The following is a 22,380-nucleotide window of genomic DNA, read 5'->3' as shown; positions in this document are numbered from 1 at the left end:
GCTGGTATCTGCGGAGGTGTATGCTTCCTCCACTAAAGCACCCTCCTCCTCCTCCTCCTCCTCTGTCTCGCAATCAAGATGTGTTAGCAGCAGCATGTTGCCAGCAGTCGGTGTCGCGCGGTGTGGCAGCACAGCGGTGGGCAAGCGTCAGCAGGCCGTGCTGAAACTACTCAGCTTAGGCGATAAGAGGCACACGGCCCACGAACTGCTGCAGGGTCTGACACAGCAGACCGACCGCTGGCTTGCGCCGCTGAGCCTCCAACCGGGCATGGTCGTGTGTGACAACGGCCGTAACCTGGTGGCGGCTCTGCAGCTCGGCAGCCTCACGCACGTGCCATGCCTGGCCCACGTCTTTAATTTGGTGGTTCAGCGCTTTCTGAAAAGCTACCCACGCTTGTCAGACCTGCTCGTAAAGGCGCGCCGACTCTGCGCACATTTCCGCAAGTCCCACACGGACGCTGCCACCCTGCGCACCCTGCAACATCACTTTAAGCTGCCAGTGCACCGACTGCTGTGTGACGTGCCCACACGGTGGAACTCTACGCTCCACATGTTGGCCAGGCTCTATGAACAACGTAGAGCTATGGTGGAATACCAACTCCAACATGGGCGGCGCAGTGGGAGTCAGCCTCCTCAATTCCTTTCAGAAGAGTGGGCCTGGTTGGCAGACATCTGCCATGTCCTTGGTAATTTTGAGGAGTCTACCCAGGTGGTGAGCGGCGATGCTACAATCATTAGCGTCACCATTCCTCTGCTATGCATCTTGAGAAATTCCCTGCAAACCATAAAGGCAGCTGCTTTGCGCTCGGAAACGGGGGCGGGGGAAGACAGTATGCCGCTGGATAGTCAGGGCACCCTCCTGTCTATTTCTCAGCGCGTACAGGAGGAGGAGGAGCATGAGGAGGATGAGGAGGAGGGGGAAGAGACAGCTTGGCCCGCTGCTGACGGTACACCGGCTGATTGCCTGTCATCCTTTCAGCGTGTATGGCCTGAGGAGGAGGAGGAGGAGGAGGATCCTGAAAGTGATCTTCCTAGTGAAGACAGCCATGTGTTGCGTACTGGTACCCTGGCACACATGGCTGACTTCATGTTAGGATGCCTTTCTCGTGACCCTCGCGTTGCACGCATTCTGGCCACAACGGATTACTGGGTGTACACACTGCTCGACCCACGCTATAAGGAGAACCTGCCCACTCTCATTCCCGAAGAGGAAAGGGGTTCGAGAGTGTTGCTATACCACAGGACCCTTGCGGACAAGCGGATGGTAAAATTCCCATCCGACAGCGCTAGTGGCAGAAGGCGCAGTACCGAGGGCAAGGTAGCAGGGGAGGTGCGGAGATCGAGCAGCATGTACATCCCAGGCAGTGCAACAGTCTTTAAGGGCCTGGCCAGCTTTATGGCTCCCCACCAAGACTGTGTCACCGCTCCCCAGTCAAGGCTGAGTCGGCGGGAGCACTGTAAAAGGATGGTGAGGGAGTACGTAGCCGATCGCACGACCATCCTCGGTGACGCCTCTGCCCCCTACAACTACTGGGTGTCGAAGCTGGACACGTGGCCTGAACTAGCGCTGTATGCCCTGGAGGTGCTTGCTTGTCCTGCGGCTAGCGTCTTGTCGGAGAGGGTGTTTAGTGCGGCTGGGGGAATCATCACAGATAAGCGTAGCCGCTTGTCAACCCACAGTGCCGACAGGCTAACACTCATCAAGATGAACAAAGGCTGGATTTCCCCAGACTTCTGTTCTCCACCAGCGGACAGCAGCGATACGTAAGCAATACGTAGGCTGCACCCGCGGATGGAAGCATCGTTCTCTCTCACCATCCAAAACGGGGACATTTCTGCTTCATCAATCTGTGTCTAATATTCCTCCTCCTCCTCCTCCTGCTCCTCCTCCTGAAACCTCACGTAATCACGCTGAACGGGCAATTTTTCTTAGGGCCACAAGGCTCACTCAAATAATTTTTCTAAACAATTTTTAAAAGTTTCAATGCTCTTAAAAGCGTTGGAACTGTAACTTGAACCAATTTTTCATTACACTGGGCTGCCTCCAGGCCTAGTTACCACTTAAGCCACATTAACCAAAGCAATTAATGGGTTTCACCTGCACTCTTGGCTGGCCATGGCCAATTTTTGGGATGTACATTAGTACTGTTGATACAGCAATTTTTGTGGGCCCTCGCCTACAGTGTAATCAAATAAATTTTTAGCCCACCTGCATTAAGCACGACATTACTACCTCAGCTGTGTTGGGCAATGCAATGGGATATTTCTATGTACCGCCGGTGGGTTCCAGGGAGCCACCCATGCTGTAGGTGCACACGGAGTGTAACCTACATGTGTCCACTTGTAAAGAACCCCAATCTGACTGGGGCATGCAGTGTGGGCCGAAGCCCACCTGTATTACGCACGACATTACTACCTCAGCTGTGTTGGGCAATGCAATGGGATATTTTTGTGTACCGCCGGTGGGTTCCAGGGAGCCACCCATGCTGTCGGTCGACAGGGACTTCACAATAGGGAGTTGTACCTGCCTGTGTCTATGAATTAAAAAGCCCGGTCTAACTGGGGCATGCAGACACCTTGACAGAATGAATAGTGTGTGGCACATAGGTTCCCCATTGCTATGCCCACGTCTGCAGCTCCTGATGGCGGTGGCACAGGATTCTATTTCTCATTGCTTCTGTACAGCATTGTGGGCTATCGCCCCGCCCCTTTTAAAGAGGGTCGCTGCCTAGCCGTGCCAACCCTCTGCAGTGTGTGCCTGCGGTTCCTCCTCATGGCAGACGCACTTATAAATAGACATGAGGGTGGTGTGGCATGAGGGCAGCTGAAGGCTGCGCAGGGACACTTTGGTGTGCGCTGTGGTGGTGGTGGGGGGGTTGGGCAGCATGTAACCCAGGAGAAGTGGCAGTGGAGTGTCATGCAGGCAGTGATTGTGCTTTGTTGGAGGTAGTGTGGTGCTTAGCTAAGGTATGCATTGCTAATGAGGGCTTTTCAGAAGTAAAAGTTGTTAGGAGGGGGGGGGCCCACTCTTGCCGCTATTGTGGCTTAATAGTGGGACCTGTGAACTTGAGATGCAGCCCAACACGTAGCCCCTCGCCTGCCCTATCCGTTGCTGTGTCGTTCCCATCACTTTCTTGAATTGCCCAGATTTTCACACATGAAAACCTTAGCGAGCATCGGCGAAATACAAAAATGTTCTGGTCGCCCATTGACTTCAATGGGGTTCGTTGTTCGAAACGAACCCTCGAGCATCGCGGGAAGTTCGTTCCGAATAACGAACACCCGAACATTTTGGTGTTCGCTCATCTCTAGTAATCTGTCATTACCTTTGGGTCACTAAACCACCAGCATGCTGTTATGCAACTGCGATTTAGCTCTCTAAAGATTTCCTCTCCAGTAGCATTGAGCGCATATATATATATATATATATATATATATATATGAAGCTGAGGGCAGTACGGCATTGTCCGCAGGTACATATGCACAATGCACATGTGGTGGGTAGCACTCTTCAGTAAGCTATAAGTTCTTTTTCTAGTTAAAGGGGAAATGGCCAATTCTTACAGGGGTTTCTTTAGAAAGCTAAACCCCAAATGCATAATGATGTGCTGATGGTACTGCTAGGTTCCCTTTAAGATTGCTAAACAGGAAATTTGTATTAACCTTGACGTTTTTAAATGCTGTAAATATTCATTGTCTATTTTCCTTCATTTTAGCTACCATAATCATCAAAGTTTCTGAAGGCCAACCAGAGTTTGTGAATTCCAACTCTAACTTCAGTATTCCTGAAGGGATGCCATTAGGCAGTCATGTTGGTTCTGTTGAAATCTCTGCTGGACCAGATGTGTCAGTAACATATTCTGTTCAAACATATACAACAGTCTTCTCCATTACAGAGAAAGGCACAATTATGACACGCGTTGTATTAGATCGAGAAGAACAAGACAGCTACATTTTTATTGTGACAGCTGTGGACTCACAAACTCCTCCTAAAACAGCAGCTATAGTGGTAAGATAAACATCTTTATTATTAACAATATATATGCTCATGTGCTAGAATGAAATAATAGTAATTTTATTGCAAATGTTAAAAGTTAGCCCAGTTTTAATCGCTCAATGGGCTGCTCTTAGGATAAGTCATCAATATTAGATTGGTGGTGGCACGTCACCTGGGACCCCTGCTCATCAGCTGTTTACTAGGCTGGTGTACTCGTGCACTGAGCTAATTCCTGCAGGAAGTAGACAGCTCTGTTCCCATTGAAGTGGCCAGGCTTGGTATTACAGACAAAGTTTGTATTCATTGAGTGGGAAGTTTGCTTGTAATTGTAAGCCTGGCCACAGCAATGGGAACAGAGCTGTCTGTTTCCTGTTGAAACCACCTTAGACACCTTTTGCATAACATTAGGATATATTCCCCCCAAAAAATCACAATGACGCAGTCCATTATCTTTTGATATAGGTTCAGGAGGTCATTTGAATGCTAAATGTGTTTTTGAAAATCAGTTTTTGAAAACATGTTTTAGTATAATTAATGTCGGCCTTGCTAATTTTTGTTGCCTTCTTTCCCAGGTCACCATCACTGTAACAGACGTGAATGATAACTTACCAGTTTTTTCACTAATCATAGACTCAAATGTCACATGTTTGGAGAATAAGAATTTCCTGGATTTGGCCAATATTACCGCTACTGATCTGGATATTGGAAACAACAGTGCCATAACATACTCTTTGGAAAATGACTTTAATAACACCTTCCATATTGATAGTTCTACTGGAAAATTAATGAACATAAAGCCATTGGATGCAGATAAAACTAATAGCTATGATCTTAAAGTAATAGTGAGTAATGACTGCTTTGGATGTATCTTGTGTCCTTGGTAGCAGAGAAGGGCAACCGTAGCAGAGAAGGGCAACCCACTGAATAGTGAGGAGGTGTCCAGTTGCTAGAGCATAGTTTAGACTTTAATTATCTGTTATACTAAATATATCTTAAAGGGGTTGTCTAAGGAGAGATATTGATGGCAAAACACCAAAAGATGCCACCAATGTCAATGTCAGTGAGGCCTGACTGCTGTTGACTCCCACAGATTGCTAGAACGAAGTGACAACAGCACTAGGAAGTCGCTATGTCCCTTTGTCTTCTGCTGGTTCCACGTAACTTTTTCACATAGGCCATGGCCAGGCATTGACTATTATGGGTTGACCATAATACCATGAATATATTTTGGCTTAGGGGTTGCTCTTCTTGGAGCAGGTGCTCTGCTATTTATTGATGTTCAGGGTCAAATTAGGGCAAAGATGATGTGATTTGGATTTTGACCACCCACTTTACTAATTAAATCGGTGATTACACTAAATACTGAGAACCCACTTCTGCAAAATTATTGAATTCTTTTATAGTGCACTAATGCACTTACTTTGTAGCTTCAACAAACTTTTATAAAAGTAGTGTTTAACTGCATGGTTAAACACCCGCCACTTTGATACATATGTGGAAACGTTGGGGACATTGGACAGATCATTTACCAAACGTTCCTCTTTGTGGTTCATAACTTAGCAATATGGCGTTGATGCCTTTAAAAGGATTGTCCCACCGTTTAATATTGCTTCACAACCACTTTGTCCTTCTTGTTTGCTGCTGACCAAGACATGTGACTGCTGCAGCCAATCACTGACTGTAGAAGGTGACTACAGTGATTGGCTGCAGCAGTCACATGTCCTGGTCAACAGCAACCAGGAAGGACAAAGTAGTTGTAAAGCTATTTTAAGTGGTAGGACAACCCCTTAAATGATATTAAGAATATTCTTTTGCAAACTAGTAATTTATATATGGGTTGGGAGTTATACTATAAAAGGGGACATTTCATATTATACAGAGAATCTATTTTGTTGCAGACTAAGTAATGCCTCAATGATTCTTCAGAATCCACGTGGGATCTTATATTATGATGATTTTTGTGCAGGCTCGAGATTCTGGAATCCCACCATTGTCTTCTACAACTGTGATCCATGTTGATGTTCAAGATGTTGATGATAACGGCCCCATCTTCAAAAGCAAGTTATACAACGTTACAGTGAAAGAGAATGAACCTCCTCATGTGGTAATAATACACCATACATACACTATATTTTATTAAAAATTATATATTATTTATCCCAACATTTTCTTAAATAACATGCCAAGCATGACAAAACAACTTCTGAAGAAACAAATGGGGCTAAGCGAAGAGTGAGCTTTAGTACCAGACATAGTCCCATATTATACATAATACTGCTGATTGGTTATTCTCCCAATCAGGCATGGCTGGCTTATCGAAAGATTAGGCCATCAGTGTTAAAGGGGTATTCCAGCAATTCAAAGTGAAAGTTATATGCTTTATAAGGCGATAATATGTAATTTTGCAATATGATGTTATCATTTGTTTACAAAGCTGCTGAGATATTGCTTCAAATTTGTACCCAATGGTTATGACCTGCAGGCTCGGCTGTTTTACTGGTCAGGCATGCTCAGTATCTTTAAATTCTGCAATGATGACACAGTTTGTACAGTTGTGAATGTGCATTTGTCAATAACTGGCAGTGGGGCATTGTGGGAGATGTAGTTTTTGTACTCCCTGGTGGCCATTTTAAAAAACAATATGGAAAACTAAAGCTGGCTAGAAAGCAGCAGTGGCTCAGGACGGTAAAAAAGCCACCAAAGTTTAATTTAATGATTTAGTTGGATATTTGGCATAATGACATTTAGGCCTCGGTCAGACGGGCGTTTTTTCGCGCGATTTGCGGATCCCATGACGGATGCGCATCCGCAAATCGTGTGACCGGGGCCACAAAATTGCCGGAAAAATCTGCACCTAGCCGCGTTTATCGTCGCAGCAAAACGACCGTCAGGCACGAGGAATCGCTGATCGCGCCTATCTGCGATTCCTTGTGTTTTAATATATGCGCTCAATGGGGCCGGTGGCAGCAGCGCCGACCCCATCGAGAACATATACTACAAAGAGCATTCTCGTCTGCCACAGCTGTAACAGCTGTGGCAGAGAAGAATGATGTTCGCCCATTGAATTCAATGGAGCCGGCAATACAGCTGCCTCCATTGAAAGCAATGGGCTGCCGGCGAGCGTGGGATGAATTTTCGGGAAGGGCTTAAAAATATAAGCCCTTCCCTGAAAATCATCCTAAAATGCGTAAAATAAAAAATATATATATACTCACCTTGTCCCTGCAGCCGGAGTTCAGCTGCGGCCGGCCGGCAGTTCTCCTGAACTGCTCTGTGTAGTATTCAGCAGGCGGGTATTTAAAATCCCTGCCTGCTGAATGGGCTGCCTCTGATTGGTCACAGCCCTCACCAATCAGAGGCAGCTCTCACTCACCCATTCATGAATTCATGAATGGGTGAGTGAGTGCTGCCTCTGATTGGCTGAGCGCAGGTACCAATCAGGGGCAGCTCTCAGCTCTCATTCAATCACTTAGTGTTTTTCTGCCTGTCAATGAGTAGGACCACACACATTGCACAGCCAAAGGTTATACCATGGTCCTGCTACATTGCATTATAATGTAAGTGAATATAGACAGGTTGCAGCTTGTAAGTTGGCACATTCTAACAATCGCAAGTAAGTTCGGTTTGGCCTCTTAGCTGAATTTGGTCAAAACGTTTGGTTCAGTCTGAATTTGTTTGAACTATGCTTGAATTCCACCAATGCCCCTGAAACTGGTGTATAACACTAAAGAAGAAGGAAGAAGAAGTAGGGGGGAGATGAAGAAGAAGGAACAGGAAAAAAGAAGGCGGAAGATGAAAGAAGAAAAAGGAAGAGGAAAGAAGAGTGTAAGGAGAACTTATGTGTTTACCAAGGAGAAGACAATCCCAGATCTCGTGTAGAAGTCTGGGCCCATAGGAGAAATACAAATCACACGAGCCTGTTGCGGTATCAAATGATTTCTAATGTATTCAAAGTTGTATGTGGTTTATATGCCATAAATGACATCACTGGAAAAGTATATACCTCCAAAATTACTAAGAATACATGATAGGCTACCACTAAAATGATTAACATAAGTTACACCTTTAAGGTGTAACTATAACATACAATGAAACCGTTATGAATTCAGTGTGAAGGAATGCAAGGGAGGCAGTCTGAGAGTCTTATCTTCTGTCTGTCTTTATCCCATACCATTTACTGGTATATAGAAAAGGTTTAGTTTAACCCCTTCACTACTTATACTAGCAGCATGCTATATCTTCCTAGTCTACAAGCTAATAGCAGATCAATTAACTGATACATTGATCTACAATTTTCTTAACAAAGAGGAAGGAAGAAGTAAGATGAAGAAAAAGGAGGAGGCAAAAAGAAAGAGGCGGAAGATGAATTAGAAGAAGGAAGAGGAGAAAGAAGAAGAAGGAAGATGAAAAATCAGAAGAAGGAAGATGAGAAAGAAGCAGAAAGATGAGAAAGCAAAAGAGGAAGGAAGATGAGAATGAAGAAGGAAGAGGAGGAAGAAGAAGGAAGAGGAGAGAGAGAGGAAGGAGATGGAAGATTCTTCTTCTCCAAAGGTTCAGCTGAGATGAACCCATTGAGGTTCAGGTTCCTGTCAAATTGAACTTTTAGTAAAGTTCGACCTGAAACAGGGTTCAACTCTTTGATTCAATCAATGCTAATCACAAGAAATCCATCAGGTTACGATTTTTGGCAATTGACGGGTTACGATTGCAGCAACTTGTGTGTTTTAATGCAACCGCATTCATACACACATACACAGGGCCATAATGAGATCTTTGGCTGAGCAATGTTTGTCAAAGTACGTATCAAAGTTTCCATGTAGCTTTATGTAAACGTTGCCATCACTCAATGTTGAAAGTGGCTCACATTCTGTAAAAGCTTGACAATCTGTGCTCTAATCAAGAATGATTCCACTCTCTCATAGAAGGTATTGAACTTGAAAATCCTGAGTAATGTAAACGCAAATTATGTTAGAAAGTTGGCCAACCAGTCATGGATAAGAATGAGCATCTCCTCTGGTGGAAAATCTGATGTTTGGATTTTACTATAAATGATAACTGCCCTCAAGTCTTCATGTTCAGATACATAAAACTGGAAAATGCATTATTTTGTATTCACAGATATTAAATGTTTCTGCCATGGATACCGATACTGGATCCAATGCTGCCATTTTATATTCCTTCACTGAGGCCTCTGACTTATTCTACATTGGAAAAGAGTCTGGTTTTATCTCCAACCTAAAGCCTTTAGACTTTGAGGCCAAGGCAGAGCATGTGTTGACAGTGATTGCATATAGCCCAAGAAACCATCACTCTCAGAACAGGGCCACTGTCAGAGGTAACTGTAGCCTCATGTATTAAGAGAATCTACAAACTAAACCTGTTGCTTGGGATGTATATAAAGTGTAACAATCATTATAACTTTATGTATAAATCAGTAGTACATGAAACCTTGTACTATATCTTTTGAGAGCATCTTTCTGCATTCTGTGGACAAGTTTTGCCTTCGTGAATCTGCAAAAAAGTTTTTAAAAAAGTTAAAAAGAAACTCATCAGTCTTTATAGAATCAATCTAGCGTAAAACATCTTATATTAGATGTGGATGAGCAGAGGGCTGCCACTGCAGTATATTTCCATCCCTACTAATACAAAAGAGTGACAGATTTTTTTTGTAATACTCGATGCATTTTAATCTATTTTCTCCATATTCAGTCCTGATTAGTTTGCATGATGCATTGGTAAGGCTCTGTTCACACTGGTATAACAATTTTCATTTATAATGTAAGCTATATACAACAACTGCTTCATCTGTCCGTATGATCCATCCAAATGGCCCCCAACAGAGCCATTACCCTATAATGTTATAATGGTGTCTGTCCAGGTTTTTGTTGTCTTGGCAACAAGAAAAATGTTGCATGCTGCACTCTTCTTGTCAGAGTTCCCATTGGAAACCCCAATAAAAAGCCCAACCGCAGACATAAGAATAGTCTGACATCAACTAAAAGGACACTCTGCAGAATAATACATAATTATTTATGCAATTACTATATTTATCAGAATGTTATTATTTTAATAATTAAAGAAGTTATCCAGGCAGCGCCCCCCTGGATACACTGGGATTAGAAGCACTGGTCAGACCTCCGTGTAGTGGCTGGCGCTCGTAATTGGAGGCACAGCTGTCATTGCAATTACGAGCTTTGGACACTACACAAGGGTCTGAGCAGCGCTTCTGCATCGACCCTGGTGTATACTGGTGGGTCATTCCTAGATAACCCCTGTAACACCTCTGTTAAGTATTCTGCAGGACCTCAGTTAGACTGAGGGATCCACCAGTGAATCCCATATTGACTGTAATGCTGCCTTCCTCTGGACCAACAAGGGGGAGGTTGAAACAGGCTGAACTAAATGGACTGTCTTCATTCAGCCTAACATACTATATTACTTTGTCGCATGTATATTAAATTGTAGATGGATACAGTTTGTCAGGGAAATTTCTGCGTACAGCACCAATCAGGCCCACCCCAATGCCCCGCTGCCGGCGGTAAAGAAGAGACATCACACACGGAGGTCTGGTATAGTTCCTCACACAGGGACATAACTGTGCACTTTATTACAGATTACATGGGATCTTATACCCTTTGGTCACATCACTAGGAATGGGTAATGGTCTCATTGGCTCAAATTCACCGCATAACCATATATGTGAAGTCCGGATTTCCGGCTGAGGCACTGATAGTTATATACGTAGTTGAACAGTCGTTATCTAGATACGGCGCTTCTGGGAAAACAGCCAAGCATGCGGCCTTCGTGTCCGGTTCTTCCTTGCGGTATTCAAGATACATTTTGTCTTCGCCTTGCAAGGCCTTTGGAATATCTGATGTAAGGCGACAGATTACGTTTTTCTCATTTTAACTTTGAATAGAACTTGCATACAGGTATAAAAGCATAAAAAACATATGGCAATATATACATATACCCTCACAAACCCCCCTAAAAACTTAATATGGAGATCAAGCACCAGGCCTTGCACTCTCCCTTGCGTCAGGGTTTCCCCACTGCCCATAAGACCCTACTCCTTGGAGGGGGGATTCCTACCTCACCTCAGAAGGAGGCCATGGATTCCCTGGGCTCATTTCCAGGCATCCATACCCTCTATCTGTACAAGTTAACACCCCACAGGGTGCGCCCTCGCTCGAACCTAAGGTCTTCTGCACTATCCCTAGGCAAGTGGGAAGTCCACTGACAATCCATCTTAGGAGATCGGGGCAGGTGCAGTACTAGTACATTTCTTCATTCTTCTGGTAACGTACGTGGTTGGCATTATCGGAACTGGCTCTTCATCTTTTTTCAAACAAGGGAAATGTTGGTGTCACATTATCCAGTCCCTTACTCTCTCTCTTCCTCACTTCAGCACTTTCTAGCAACCCTTGGTCTTTCAAGGCGCCCTTCTTGGTCCTCTTGGTCCTAAAGACCTCCTCCCAGTCACCATACTGTAATCTACCGTGCGGGTCCATGTCACACATTTTCAAAGGGAGTTTTCTTACATTTTACAGATTGGGACCCTTGTCTCTCCTCCACCAATTCATCCGCATGGCGGCAGCCCTTGAGGGGCTCCGTCTTCTTTAATAAGGTCTTACGCATATTAGAAGAACAACAACAATAATAATAACACGCTCCATAGAGTGCATCCTTCTGACCCGAATTGTTAGCCCCTTATATACGGCAAAACAACCAAAGGCATCTCCTTCTATGGAACCAGTCCCATAGAGTGCATCCCTCTCCTCAGCTAAACCATCAACAACTAACTAAACTAAAACCGAGGGTCCCTGGTCCCTTCTTCTATGAGACAAAATGAAAAGAGAAAGAGAAAAAAAAATCTTCAGATACAACAAACAATCTTCACTTTTGCTAAAACACTACGGAATTCAAAGTACAAATAGACTACAGACTAGTTTCTGGGTGAGTGATTGGTGCGCTTATCACGGTCAGTGGTCCGTGACGGCAAACCCGAAGCCCACACGTGTTACCGTGTAGAACTCTTAACCCAACCCGTCCGGTCACAAAACACAGATAGTCCCTCCTGCTGCAAGACTCTCACCGTAAAACGCAACATAAATATATGCCGGTCTTACCTGGAGTTCTGTGAGTTGATCAGGCTCGGTTTGCAGCAGGACGGCTTCCCCGTGGCGTGGATCCGGGTGGACTGCGCTGCACGGCTCCGGTTTTACCGCCCCACCTTTGGGCGCCATTTGTGAGGAAAATTTCTGCGTACAGCACCAATCAGGCCCACCCCAATGCCCCGCTGCCGGCGGTAAAGAAGAGACACCACACACGGAGGTCTGGTATAGTTCCTCACACGGGGACATAACTGTGCACTTTATTACAGATTACATGGGATCTTATACCCTTTGGTCACATCACTAGGAATGGGTAATGGTCTCATTGGCTCAAATTCACCGCATAACCATATATGTGAAGTCCGGATTTCCGGCTGAGGCACTGATAGTTATATACGTAGTTGAACAGTCGTTATCTAGATACGGCGCTTCTGGGAAAACAGCCAAGCATGCGGCCTTCGTGTCCGGTTCTTCCTTGCGGTGTTCAAGATACATTTTGTCTTCACCTTGCAAGGCCTTTGGAATATCTGATGTAAGGCGACAGATTAAGTTTTTCTCATTTTAACTTTGAATAGAACTTGCATACAGGTATAAAAGAATAAAAAACATATGGCAATATATACATATACCCTCACAAGTTGACATTAGGAATCATCTGCTTTGGACATTCCCTTTATGTTAGATGCATTCTTTGACAATAAGCTAATTGTAGGATGTCCCACTGCAAGGATCTTGTTCAATTGTGTTTGCTCTGTGTATTTTCTACATGATTTTATAAATGTACCTTTTTTGACCATTACTCCTGTATTTGGAATGTATTGTGGTAATTTAAGATTTTGTATACGATACCAGGGATCTTTTAGGTGTTTCATGCTATTATTTTGGTGCATGGGATAATTATTTAGTTCACTTGAAAATTGTACAGTCGGAGTTGATGGGAGTAGAGTTTTTGCCTTTAGTTTTGTTAATGTATGGAAATACAGTAACCTGATCTTGTTTATACATTACGTATGGAGATGGACATAGATGGTCAATGATTTGGCCAAGTTCACTATGGAACATTTTTTGGTGAATCACATACTATATCACTGAACAAAGGTTTAAGGCAGATGTGGAAAAATGCTGTAAAGTAAGAATGTTGTAAATTTAGAAGTGCTAATGGTTTATTTTTGCCAATTAACAAAATGCAAAGTGAATGAACAAAATAGAAATGTAAATCAAATCAATGTTTGATGTGACCGCCCTTTACCTTCAAGACAGCATCAATTCTTCTAGCTACACTTGCATAAAATCAGCTATTTTCTAAGATGATAGATTATGATAAACCAATAATAGTTTGCTACAAAAATGAGGTTATGAAAGACAGTTTCATGTTACAGGTCCTACACCATGGCAAGACTAAGCTTAGCAATAAGAAACTGCTGCACTAAGTTTCCTTGGCCAACCACTGTGTCTACGGTCCTGAATGTTGGCCGTTTCGTAGTGCTTGTTCAAAAGAGCTCGAACAGCACATGTTGAACTACCTTGTGTCTTGTTGCTGTGCTCGGTCTTAACATGGTGTGTGATCTGTGACATGAAACTGTCTTCCACAACCTCATTTTTGTAGCAAAGTCTAAAGCCTTCTGCATTGCTATTGCTGTTTCAGTTAATTACTGTGTTACAACCTACATAGGAAAATGTTGATCATCAGTTTGCTATAATTGGTTAATCATACACCTAACTATAATCCTACACAAGAAGACTTTGTGCAGGTGTACGTAGAAGAATTGATGCTGTTCTGAGGAGAAAGGGCAGTCACACCAAATATTGATTTAATTGACATTTCTCCTTTGTTCATTTACTTTGCATTTTGTTATTTGACAAAAATAAACTAACACTTCCATTTTTGAAAGTTTTTTTTATTTTGAAGCACTTTTTCCATGGCTGCCTAAAACTTTTGCACAGTACTGTTTTATAAGTCAAACTGGCCAAATCGTATGCACATCTAGGCCCAACATGACACTATATTCTTACAATCACTGTTTATCTTTCTCAGTTCATATAGAAGATGTCAATGAAGAAGGGCCTATGGTGGAATATGCTACATACCATACAGTAATATGGGATGGTGAATATGCAACGGGAAGTATAATACTTGATATAAATGCAAAAAAAATTAATACAAGTATGGATGAAGGAATCCACTATTCTATTTCAGGTGCATATCATAAGATCTTGCAATATGAATTAGAATTCTGTATTAAAATGTCTTGTTAATCAGTTTCATATTATGGATTAATTTTCAATAGTAACAAAAAAATACTTGAAAGTGAAATATCTGTGATTTTGTTTTAGGTGATAACAGCGAGAACCTTTTCTCCATAGCAAATGGAACTGGCCACATCTTTTTAACAAAAGACCTTCCAAAGCACAGTTTTCCCGAATACTATGCCTTCAAAGTCAATTGCACTGACAGTTGGGCACCACCTCAATCAACAGTCGTCCAGGTAGACTACATTGTTGAAGCTCTGTTCACACTAACGCTATGACAGTCCCTCATGATTTCTGTTGGTGGATTCTATCACTTTTGATGGCATAGTGCTGCACAGAAGCATGAAGCATCATTCTTGACATCAAAATGCTGGAAGCCTCAACGGAACCCCAATGGACACCATTCCAATGGGCTTCATTACAGCAGTATAGCATTGTAGCTTCTGTTAGAAATGGAAGCCATAGCGGTAGTGTGAACAAAGTCTTTCTTGCATGATTTATACTGTATATCATCATTTACTAGTAAGACAGTGCTCAGATCTTCTGCTTTATTCTATTTATTTTAAGGTATTTGTGGTGATATCACCAAGCAATGTTACTGTGCCGGTTTTCTCAGCAGATTACTATAATCCTGAAATGCTCAATAACTGGACTGCTCCTCATACTTATTTAATACAGATCAAAGCATTTTATTTGCACTCGTCACTCATATACAGTATATCAGAAGAGGAGAATAAAGGTAAGATTGTTCATTATTGTATCCAACCTACTATTACAGTAACATTTATTTGCTCCTTAATTGATTTTTCCATGTAAGCGAGAAACAGTTTATCACTAGGTTATGCTGTCTCTTGTTGATTGGTGGGGGTCCAACTACTATCATTTCCACTAGTTGCACTCCCATTGATCGCTAGAAGCATCCATGTACAAACTTTAAAGTACAAACTTTATCTGAATTTTAACCTGCACAGTGCTATTCCCATCTAGACCTGTGCAGATAGAAGCGGTGGTTAGTGGTTTCCTCCCTAAGCATGATCACAAAACTTATTTGATGAAAAGATGACTTTTCTTGTCTTAAGTACTAGTACTGAGTGAACCCAACCAGTAGAACCTTGTGTCAAGTCAAACTTCGCTAAAAGTTCGGCTCAGCAGCGGCGTATCCAAGCGTGACATGTAGAAGAATGATGAACTTCTATTACTTATCCTGTTCCTGCTCTCCAGGGACGATTTCTGGCAGGTAGACTGAAGAGCTGGAACGGTGAGCATTCCTTTTTGCCACCTAGGACAGCTTTGAGTGGGATGACCCACGGGAATGGAGCAAAAAGCACCGTTGAGAGGATGCAGCAAGATGGCACAAGGAGTGCTTCACAGGCCATGTGGCCCACCTCTATAGATAAAAAGCGTGAGGTAGCTGTGCGCCTGGAGTGATTTGCTCACAACTCACCCAGAGAGATCCCCCACTGAGCCTAGCTTTCCCCATCCTACCTCCTCTGGTAGTGTGCCTCCAAATGCAGTAATAGAGCCTGTGGTGATGTAAGAGGCAGATATGATTACTGCAGAGATGGACACCCCGTCTCCCCTGAGTTGCAGACCCTGCTACAGGTACATCTCCTATTCTAAAGGCTGCACATGATAAAGGCATAGTTATGCAGAACATAGAAACTGTATCTGAACCTACCCTGAAAATATTTTTATGCTGTGACACACTGCAAATTTTTCATGTCTAACTTTACTGTGCAAATGGGAAGCATGACAGAGAGCATTAATACTGGTTTATAGGACATGATTGACAAAAGGTCACTGAACATATTAGCAAGGTTGAACAAAGACCAAGTGACCAATAACACTCAGGACTGCAAAAAGTTTGATCAAGCTATTACTGCGTTATGGGCAAAAATATGGACGACCTAGAAGCAGGATCCATCGCAACAGTGTCTGGGTTGTGGGGGTTCCAGAGAAGGTTGAAGGGACAGATCCACTGGCGTAACTATAGGGGATGCAGTTGTACCCGGGCCCAGGAGCCTTAGGGGGCCCATAAAGCCTCTCTTCTCCAAATAGGGAGCCCAGTACTATGAATAAAGCATTATAGTTGGGGGCCCTGTTACAGGTTTTGCATTGGGGCCCAGAAGCTTCAAGTTACGCCTCTGGCCTGATCCCAATGCTTTCTTTGAGGAGCGGATGCAACAGAAGTATGGCAGTTTTTAAATACTGTTTTCTGAAAACATACTGATTAGAGATGAGCGAGCATACTTGCTAAGGGCAATAGCTCGAGTGAGCATTGCCCTTAGCGAGTACCTGTCCGCTCGAGAGACAAGGTTCGGGTGCCGGCGGCGGGCAGGGAGCTGCAGGAGAGAGCGGGGAGAAACGGAGGGGAGATCTCTCTCTCCCTCTCTCCCCCCCGCTCCCCCCTGCTGACTGCCGCTACTCACAGCTCCCCTGCGCCAGCACCCGAACCTTGTCTCTCGAGCGGGCAGGTACTCGCTAAGGGCAATGCTCGCTCGAGCAATTGCCCTTCATGAGTATGCTCGCTCATCACTAATACTGATGTATGTTGGTTGTACTGAGCGGAAGATGGACTATCTTTGCAAAAGAACTGTACCGTAATACACCACGACATGTTGTATGTTTGGGCTGGGGATTTGTTTTTTCTTTATTTGGACTTTTGTCCTGCCTTTTTTAAAAAAATTGAAAAGTTAGTAAAGAAATATCTGATTTAAAATAAAAAAAAAGTTTGGTTCGGCTTAAACCTGAACCAAGCTTTAAACAAAGTTTTACCTAAAACACAGTTCTGCTGGTTCCGTTCGCTAAACGCTAGTCCTGAACACAGCTGTATAACACTGTCTAAGAGCCATAAAAGCCTTGTATAACGCTCTGAGTATTCTACAAGGCTTTTACAGCTCTTAGAACAGTTTTATACACCAGTTTTAGAAGTTTTGGTGAACTTTCAGTTAGGTTTGAAATAATTTGGACCAAACAAAATTGGCCAAAATGAACTTTTCAAAAGGTCACTCATCACTATTCACCAAAGTAACCATTTTATGACCATCAAGCGTTTGTTGCAAAGACGATTCCGGTTAATACAGGCGGCTGTCAGCTGCCATATATGGAGTCGGCTCAAACCATTGAGCTCACTCTATATTCCCATTGTACATCACATATCGGCAACGGTTTAGATATTTTCTTAAAGTGGTATACCTACAGTCTTTACTTGAGAGAGGACGTCTGAGGCTTTACCCCCTCTTACATATTGTATGTGCTGCAGCTCAGCTCCATTCTTTCCATAGTGTGCCATCGCTTACTGTGAATCTCTATGACCCCTCATAATCCTTCATCATCTGCATGAGATAAAACTAAGTGATAAAAGTGTACATTTTTATATAAAAGTTTATTTAAAAAACATTCATTTTCAATTGCTTTTGGGTAAAAGTTGGACTAAACCCCTGCAAATTATCACCTTGCCCATAGCTGTATTTATATAAGTGTAATCTTTGAGTGAATCTGTGAACAGTGAATGTTATATTCTACAAGACAATTAGATTTTGTTTGGTGTTTTTTGAGATATTCTATTCCATTATTTTAAATTATAGATTATTTTGACTTGGATCCACTGTCTGGAATAATGACAACTAGGAAAGTTCTAAAGATGGAAGACTTTCCTACTAATGTGACTGTGAAGGCAACAGATTCACAAAGGCCCTCGATATACAGTGAGGCTATCGTACATGTGACTGTTATCAATGGTAATCAGTACGCTCCTGTCTTCACAAATTATTTGGAAAACGTGACAGTAAAAGAGGTGAGATTATCCAGTCACAGGGACCATAAAGTCTTGTGTAGTAAAAAAAAATATCTATCTATCTAATATCTATCTATCTATCTATCTATCTATCTATCTATCTATCTATCTCTCTATCTCTCTATCTCCTATCTATCTCTCTATCTATCTTTCTATCTAATATCTACTGAATCTATCTATCCAATATCTATCTATATCTGTCTATCTATCTATATCTTTCTCTCCATCTATCTAATATCTACTGTATCTATCTATCTCATATCTTTCTATCTATCTAAGATCTACTGTATCTATCTATCTCATATCTATCTATCTAATATCTACTGTATCTATCTATCTCATATCTTTCTATCTAATATCTACTGTATCTATCTATCACATATCTATCTATCTGATATCTACTCTATCTATCTATCTATCTATCTATCTATCTATCTATCTATCTATCTATCTATCTATCTATCTCATATCTTTCTCTCCATTTATCTAATATCTATCCATCTAAATTAAGCATCTACGAATAGTCTCATTACTAGGAAACAAATTAGGACTCTGATGAGATTGCACGCCTTTGGGAACTTGTTGTTCTCTATAGTACTCAGGGTAAGGCTCCATGTCCACGGCCGTATCGGTAATATGTTGCGGGTCTTCCCGCAGTGATTTAACAATTTTGTAAACGTCAGCTGTGCAGGCACAGACCGCGTTTGGCTTCGAGTGCACTGTGCATGGCCACGTATCACACGCACTCCGACATGTGCAGTCTGACTCTTTTTTTTTTTATTCACTGCTCTGAAACAGTGCAATGTATTGTGTATGGGCAGCGTATCATACACAGCCCATACACGTGTATAGTTCTCATGCTGCATGGTACACAGAGAAATAGAGCATGCTGCAATCTATTTCTCATACGTATCATTACGAAGTGTCTATGCACACATGTGCATGCACAGATATGGAGAAGATATAATAGAATTTATCACATTTCACGCGGGTAATACGTGGGGCTAAAAGCCCCTTGATTTCTATTGTGCTACTTACACCTGCGTTTTTTTCATGCATGTTACGCAAGTGGAAAAAAAAACAGTATGCCCTTTTTTGGGGACTACAACGCATATAGCACACCAATGTACACTATGGGGATTTAACATATGCAGCAAATAGGTAGAAGATATGAAAGCAGCCTAACCCATATGATAGCCTCAGAGACATAAATTCCCCCTTCTTCTTGCACTAGACAAGGAAAGGGCTGATGTATAGCAAGGGCTCGTTTCTCCTTGCAGTTTTAATTATTGCTGCAGGTAAAAGAAATATATTTATCAACTGAGTTGCTTAAATATCAGTGTCCTCAGTTTTGCTCACGTTTGCTGTATTCATGGCATTTCCTATGTCCCTTATGTCCTGTAGGAGCAGAGTACCCCTACGTTCATTGTTCAGGTTCAGGCTGCAGATGACGATCCAGGAAGAAACGGTATTCTTACATATTCTATCCTCAACAATCACTCCCACACATTCACTATAGATGCCACCAACGGAAAGGTCTCTGCAGCTACAACCTTTGATTTTGAAAATGGACCCCATGAATTCCAGGTCAGAAATTTAACATAAATGGGACTAGTTTATTTTTACAATTTTTGCAAACATTAAAAAGTTTGTAAACCGTTCTCTTCAAATCCTTTTTCATCCCTGCACTCCTCACCTGATTGCCTCTGGAGATTTCCTCGGTGTATTGTAGCCATTTCCATGCAGTACAGTTCCCTGTCTGATGCTTATCAGCCACCACCTTGAGAGTGAGATTTTTGTGGATTCTCCTTTTACATCAATCCTATGATGCAGCAGCACAGCATTCACTAGAGGTTATACTATTTCTTCCTGCTGGGTAGACAGTTTAATTATGATTATTTCTATATTCTTCTGAATAAGCTACAGACCATAAGTATACAGACAGGAGGATGAGCTATGATCTCCTCTATTATAACTGTGTGACAGAAGTTGTGTGAATATCATTGGTAACTGTGATAGGAGTGTCTGCGTCTCTCTCTAGGTAGTTTCTGTTGTAGGGTCCATGTAACAGCATTACAGACTGAGAAATTGACTAGTTTTAGAACACATAGCCCCAAGTAAATCTAGCTGGTCAGAAGTGAGATCACATGAACATTAAGGAGAAAGAGGTTGGGAGTTTCAGATAGAAAGGACTAACTAACCAAGGTAACACTAGCCAATTTATATATACCAGGGGATAGCTACATAACAGGTTAAAAAATCACCAGAGTGGCCCTTTAAGATAAAGAAAAAAAGCTTACATTTAACAAATAGAATTTTTTATATACAGCTACATAATGTATAGAAATATATTAGGCTAGGGTCCCACTTAGCATCTTCTGCGTGGCTACTGTATATCTGAAATGTGTCTAAGATGCGATCAAAAGTCCCAACTCAGTGTAGCTCAGAAATAATTTAAAGCAACCCTCGAGCATTGGACAAACAAAGATGGGGCTGAACTGCTTCTCATTAGTTGGCATCATTAGTCCAGGACACTTTATGCTGGTTTGATTGGCCCAGGTACTCAGTACTTGCCAGTTAGAGCAGTATGTAGGGTCTTACAGAAGGGGTGCATACTAATGCAAAATGTGCATCAGGTGGTCAGAGAAGTGGAGCAGCCATCTTTGTTGGTCTAGGACCGGACGGTCGCATTATGTGGTTAGGCAAAATATGTATCCATTAACAATGAATAGTCAGTAACCACCTTTAAAGTTGAATTAGACATATTCCTTTTCCCATGTGAAATAAAATGTCTAAAAATGGATCGTTTTACGTATATAGATTTTCATTTGTGCGGAAGATTATGGGATGCCACATAAAAAACAAGGCTACCTTACTCTCATCGTTCGAGTATTGGATATTAATGATTGGAAGCCAGTGTTTTCTCCACACGGTTCAATGTATGTTGAAGAAAGTACACCGGCTGGCACAGTAATTGGCCACATCACAGCAACAGATAAAGATCATGGCGATAATGCTTTCATAGTCTACAGACTGACTGGTAATGTTAACGTTTTACACAATACTTTATACAATATCTGTAAATTCATTGTAGTAAAGTATGGCAGAATATATGTTCATATATTAATTGATTATTTATTTTGACGCCCATCAGGCTTAAATTTACTCCCTACCACCACCGCTATGATATGGTCCAGTAGTGACAAACATTGCATCTGCTCTTTTAATGCACTAGCAGCCGCCAAGCAATTACTACTCATCCTATTGCCAAGCATGTCCTGGTATTTAAATCTGTTGCTGACACTGCAACCTGGTGTCATGTCTGTGCCACACACAAGCATCACACTCAGCACGGACACAGGGTGACATTCACAACCATTGCCGTTGACAATACCATGCACTGCAGAATAGTGTGCCCCACGCTATGCTGAACAGTAGCACCACTCCAGGGAGAAGGAAACCTGGCCCTAACCTAGCAGGGGGGTGAAGGGTCCCTGCCTAGAAGCGGAGTAATCGCCTCGATAGAGGTGGCCCCACAGTCTTCTTCCTGGGCCCTGACTCTCCCTAGAGAGACCCCTGGAGAGACGAACTAAACAGCAAAGCAAAACAAAAAATGAAAACGGAAATACAACTGAAAAGTAAACCGCAACAACTTATCTGGATGTAGCAGTACACCCAGCACAGAGGAACTCCAATACTCCTCTATGGAGCTAAATAAGCAGCACTGAGCACAAAGAGGGGTGAGAATATAAAGCTACGCCACACCTGAGGACTAGCACAGCAATTAGAGAAGTACACCTCCAACCCTCTCCCAGGCATGACTAACCCAGCATGCATCATGCAGCAAACAGAAACAGCACCAGCAGTCTCTGCACATGGTGCATTAACCCTTGTCCTGCATAACAAGGCAACTGGTCTTGGCCTGTGTCAAGGCCACCATGCCACAACGCTGTCACGACCGACAAGCCGCGACACCTGGCCTAAGCAACAAGGTTCTTTGGTCCCTGTTGTATAAGGTTTTCTGCGCACATGTTTTTCATGGGAGTTTTTTCTCAAAAAAACATGGAATGAAAGGCCCACATTTTTTTAAAACCAATAAATAGGTTTCTTTTACAGCTTTTTTTTTAATTACATTTTTTGTGCACATTCAAGGTTACATTTTTAACTAAGCAAAACACAAAAAAATGAGAAGCCTACGGCCTGCTGGGATTGCAAGAGAAAAC

General features: G+C 42.6%; 1 protein-coding gene across 1 annotated transcript in view; it reads left to right on the top strand.

Moving 5' to 3' along the window:
- The window catches only part of LOC136620761 (protocadherin Fat 4-like), a 120,594-nt gene that overhangs the window by 35,757 nt on the left and 62,457 nt on the right, over nucleotides 1-22,380 (top strand). Inside the window, exons 11-20 of the mRNA XM_066595734.1 lie at nucleotides 3,717-4,009; nucleotides 4,570-4,839; nucleotides 5,964-6,101; nucleotides 9,116-9,332; nucleotides 14,147-14,308; nucleotides 14,446-14,597; nucleotides 14,929-15,100; nucleotides 17,949-18,157; nucleotides 19,562-19,744; nucleotides 20,978-21,197. Coding sequence (XP_066451831.1) covers nucleotides 3,717-4,009; nucleotides 4,570-4,839; nucleotides 5,964-6,101; nucleotides 9,116-9,332; nucleotides 14,147-14,308; nucleotides 14,446-14,597; nucleotides 14,929-15,100; nucleotides 17,949-18,157; nucleotides 19,562-19,744; nucleotides 20,978-21,197 — 2,016 coding nt within the window. The remainder of the gene's footprint in view (nucleotides 1-3,716; nucleotides 4,010-4,569; nucleotides 4,840-5,963; nucleotides 6,102-9,115; nucleotides 9,333-14,146; nucleotides 14,309-14,445; nucleotides 14,598-14,928; nucleotides 15,101-17,948; nucleotides 18,158-19,561; nucleotides 19,745-20,977; nucleotides 21,198-22,380) is intronic.

The sequence above is a fragment of the Eleutherodactylus coqui genome, chromosome 3, assembly GCF_035609145.1.
Source record: "Eleutherodactylus coqui strain aEleCoq1 chromosome 3, aEleCoq1.hap1, whole genome shotgun sequence".
Taxonomy (NCBI): Eukaryota; Metazoa; Chordata; class Amphibia; order Anura; family Eleutherodactylidae; genus Eleutherodactylus; species Eleutherodactylus coqui.
Note: the sequence above shows the minus strand (reverse complement) of the source record. Positions and strands in the feature narration are given on the sequence as shown.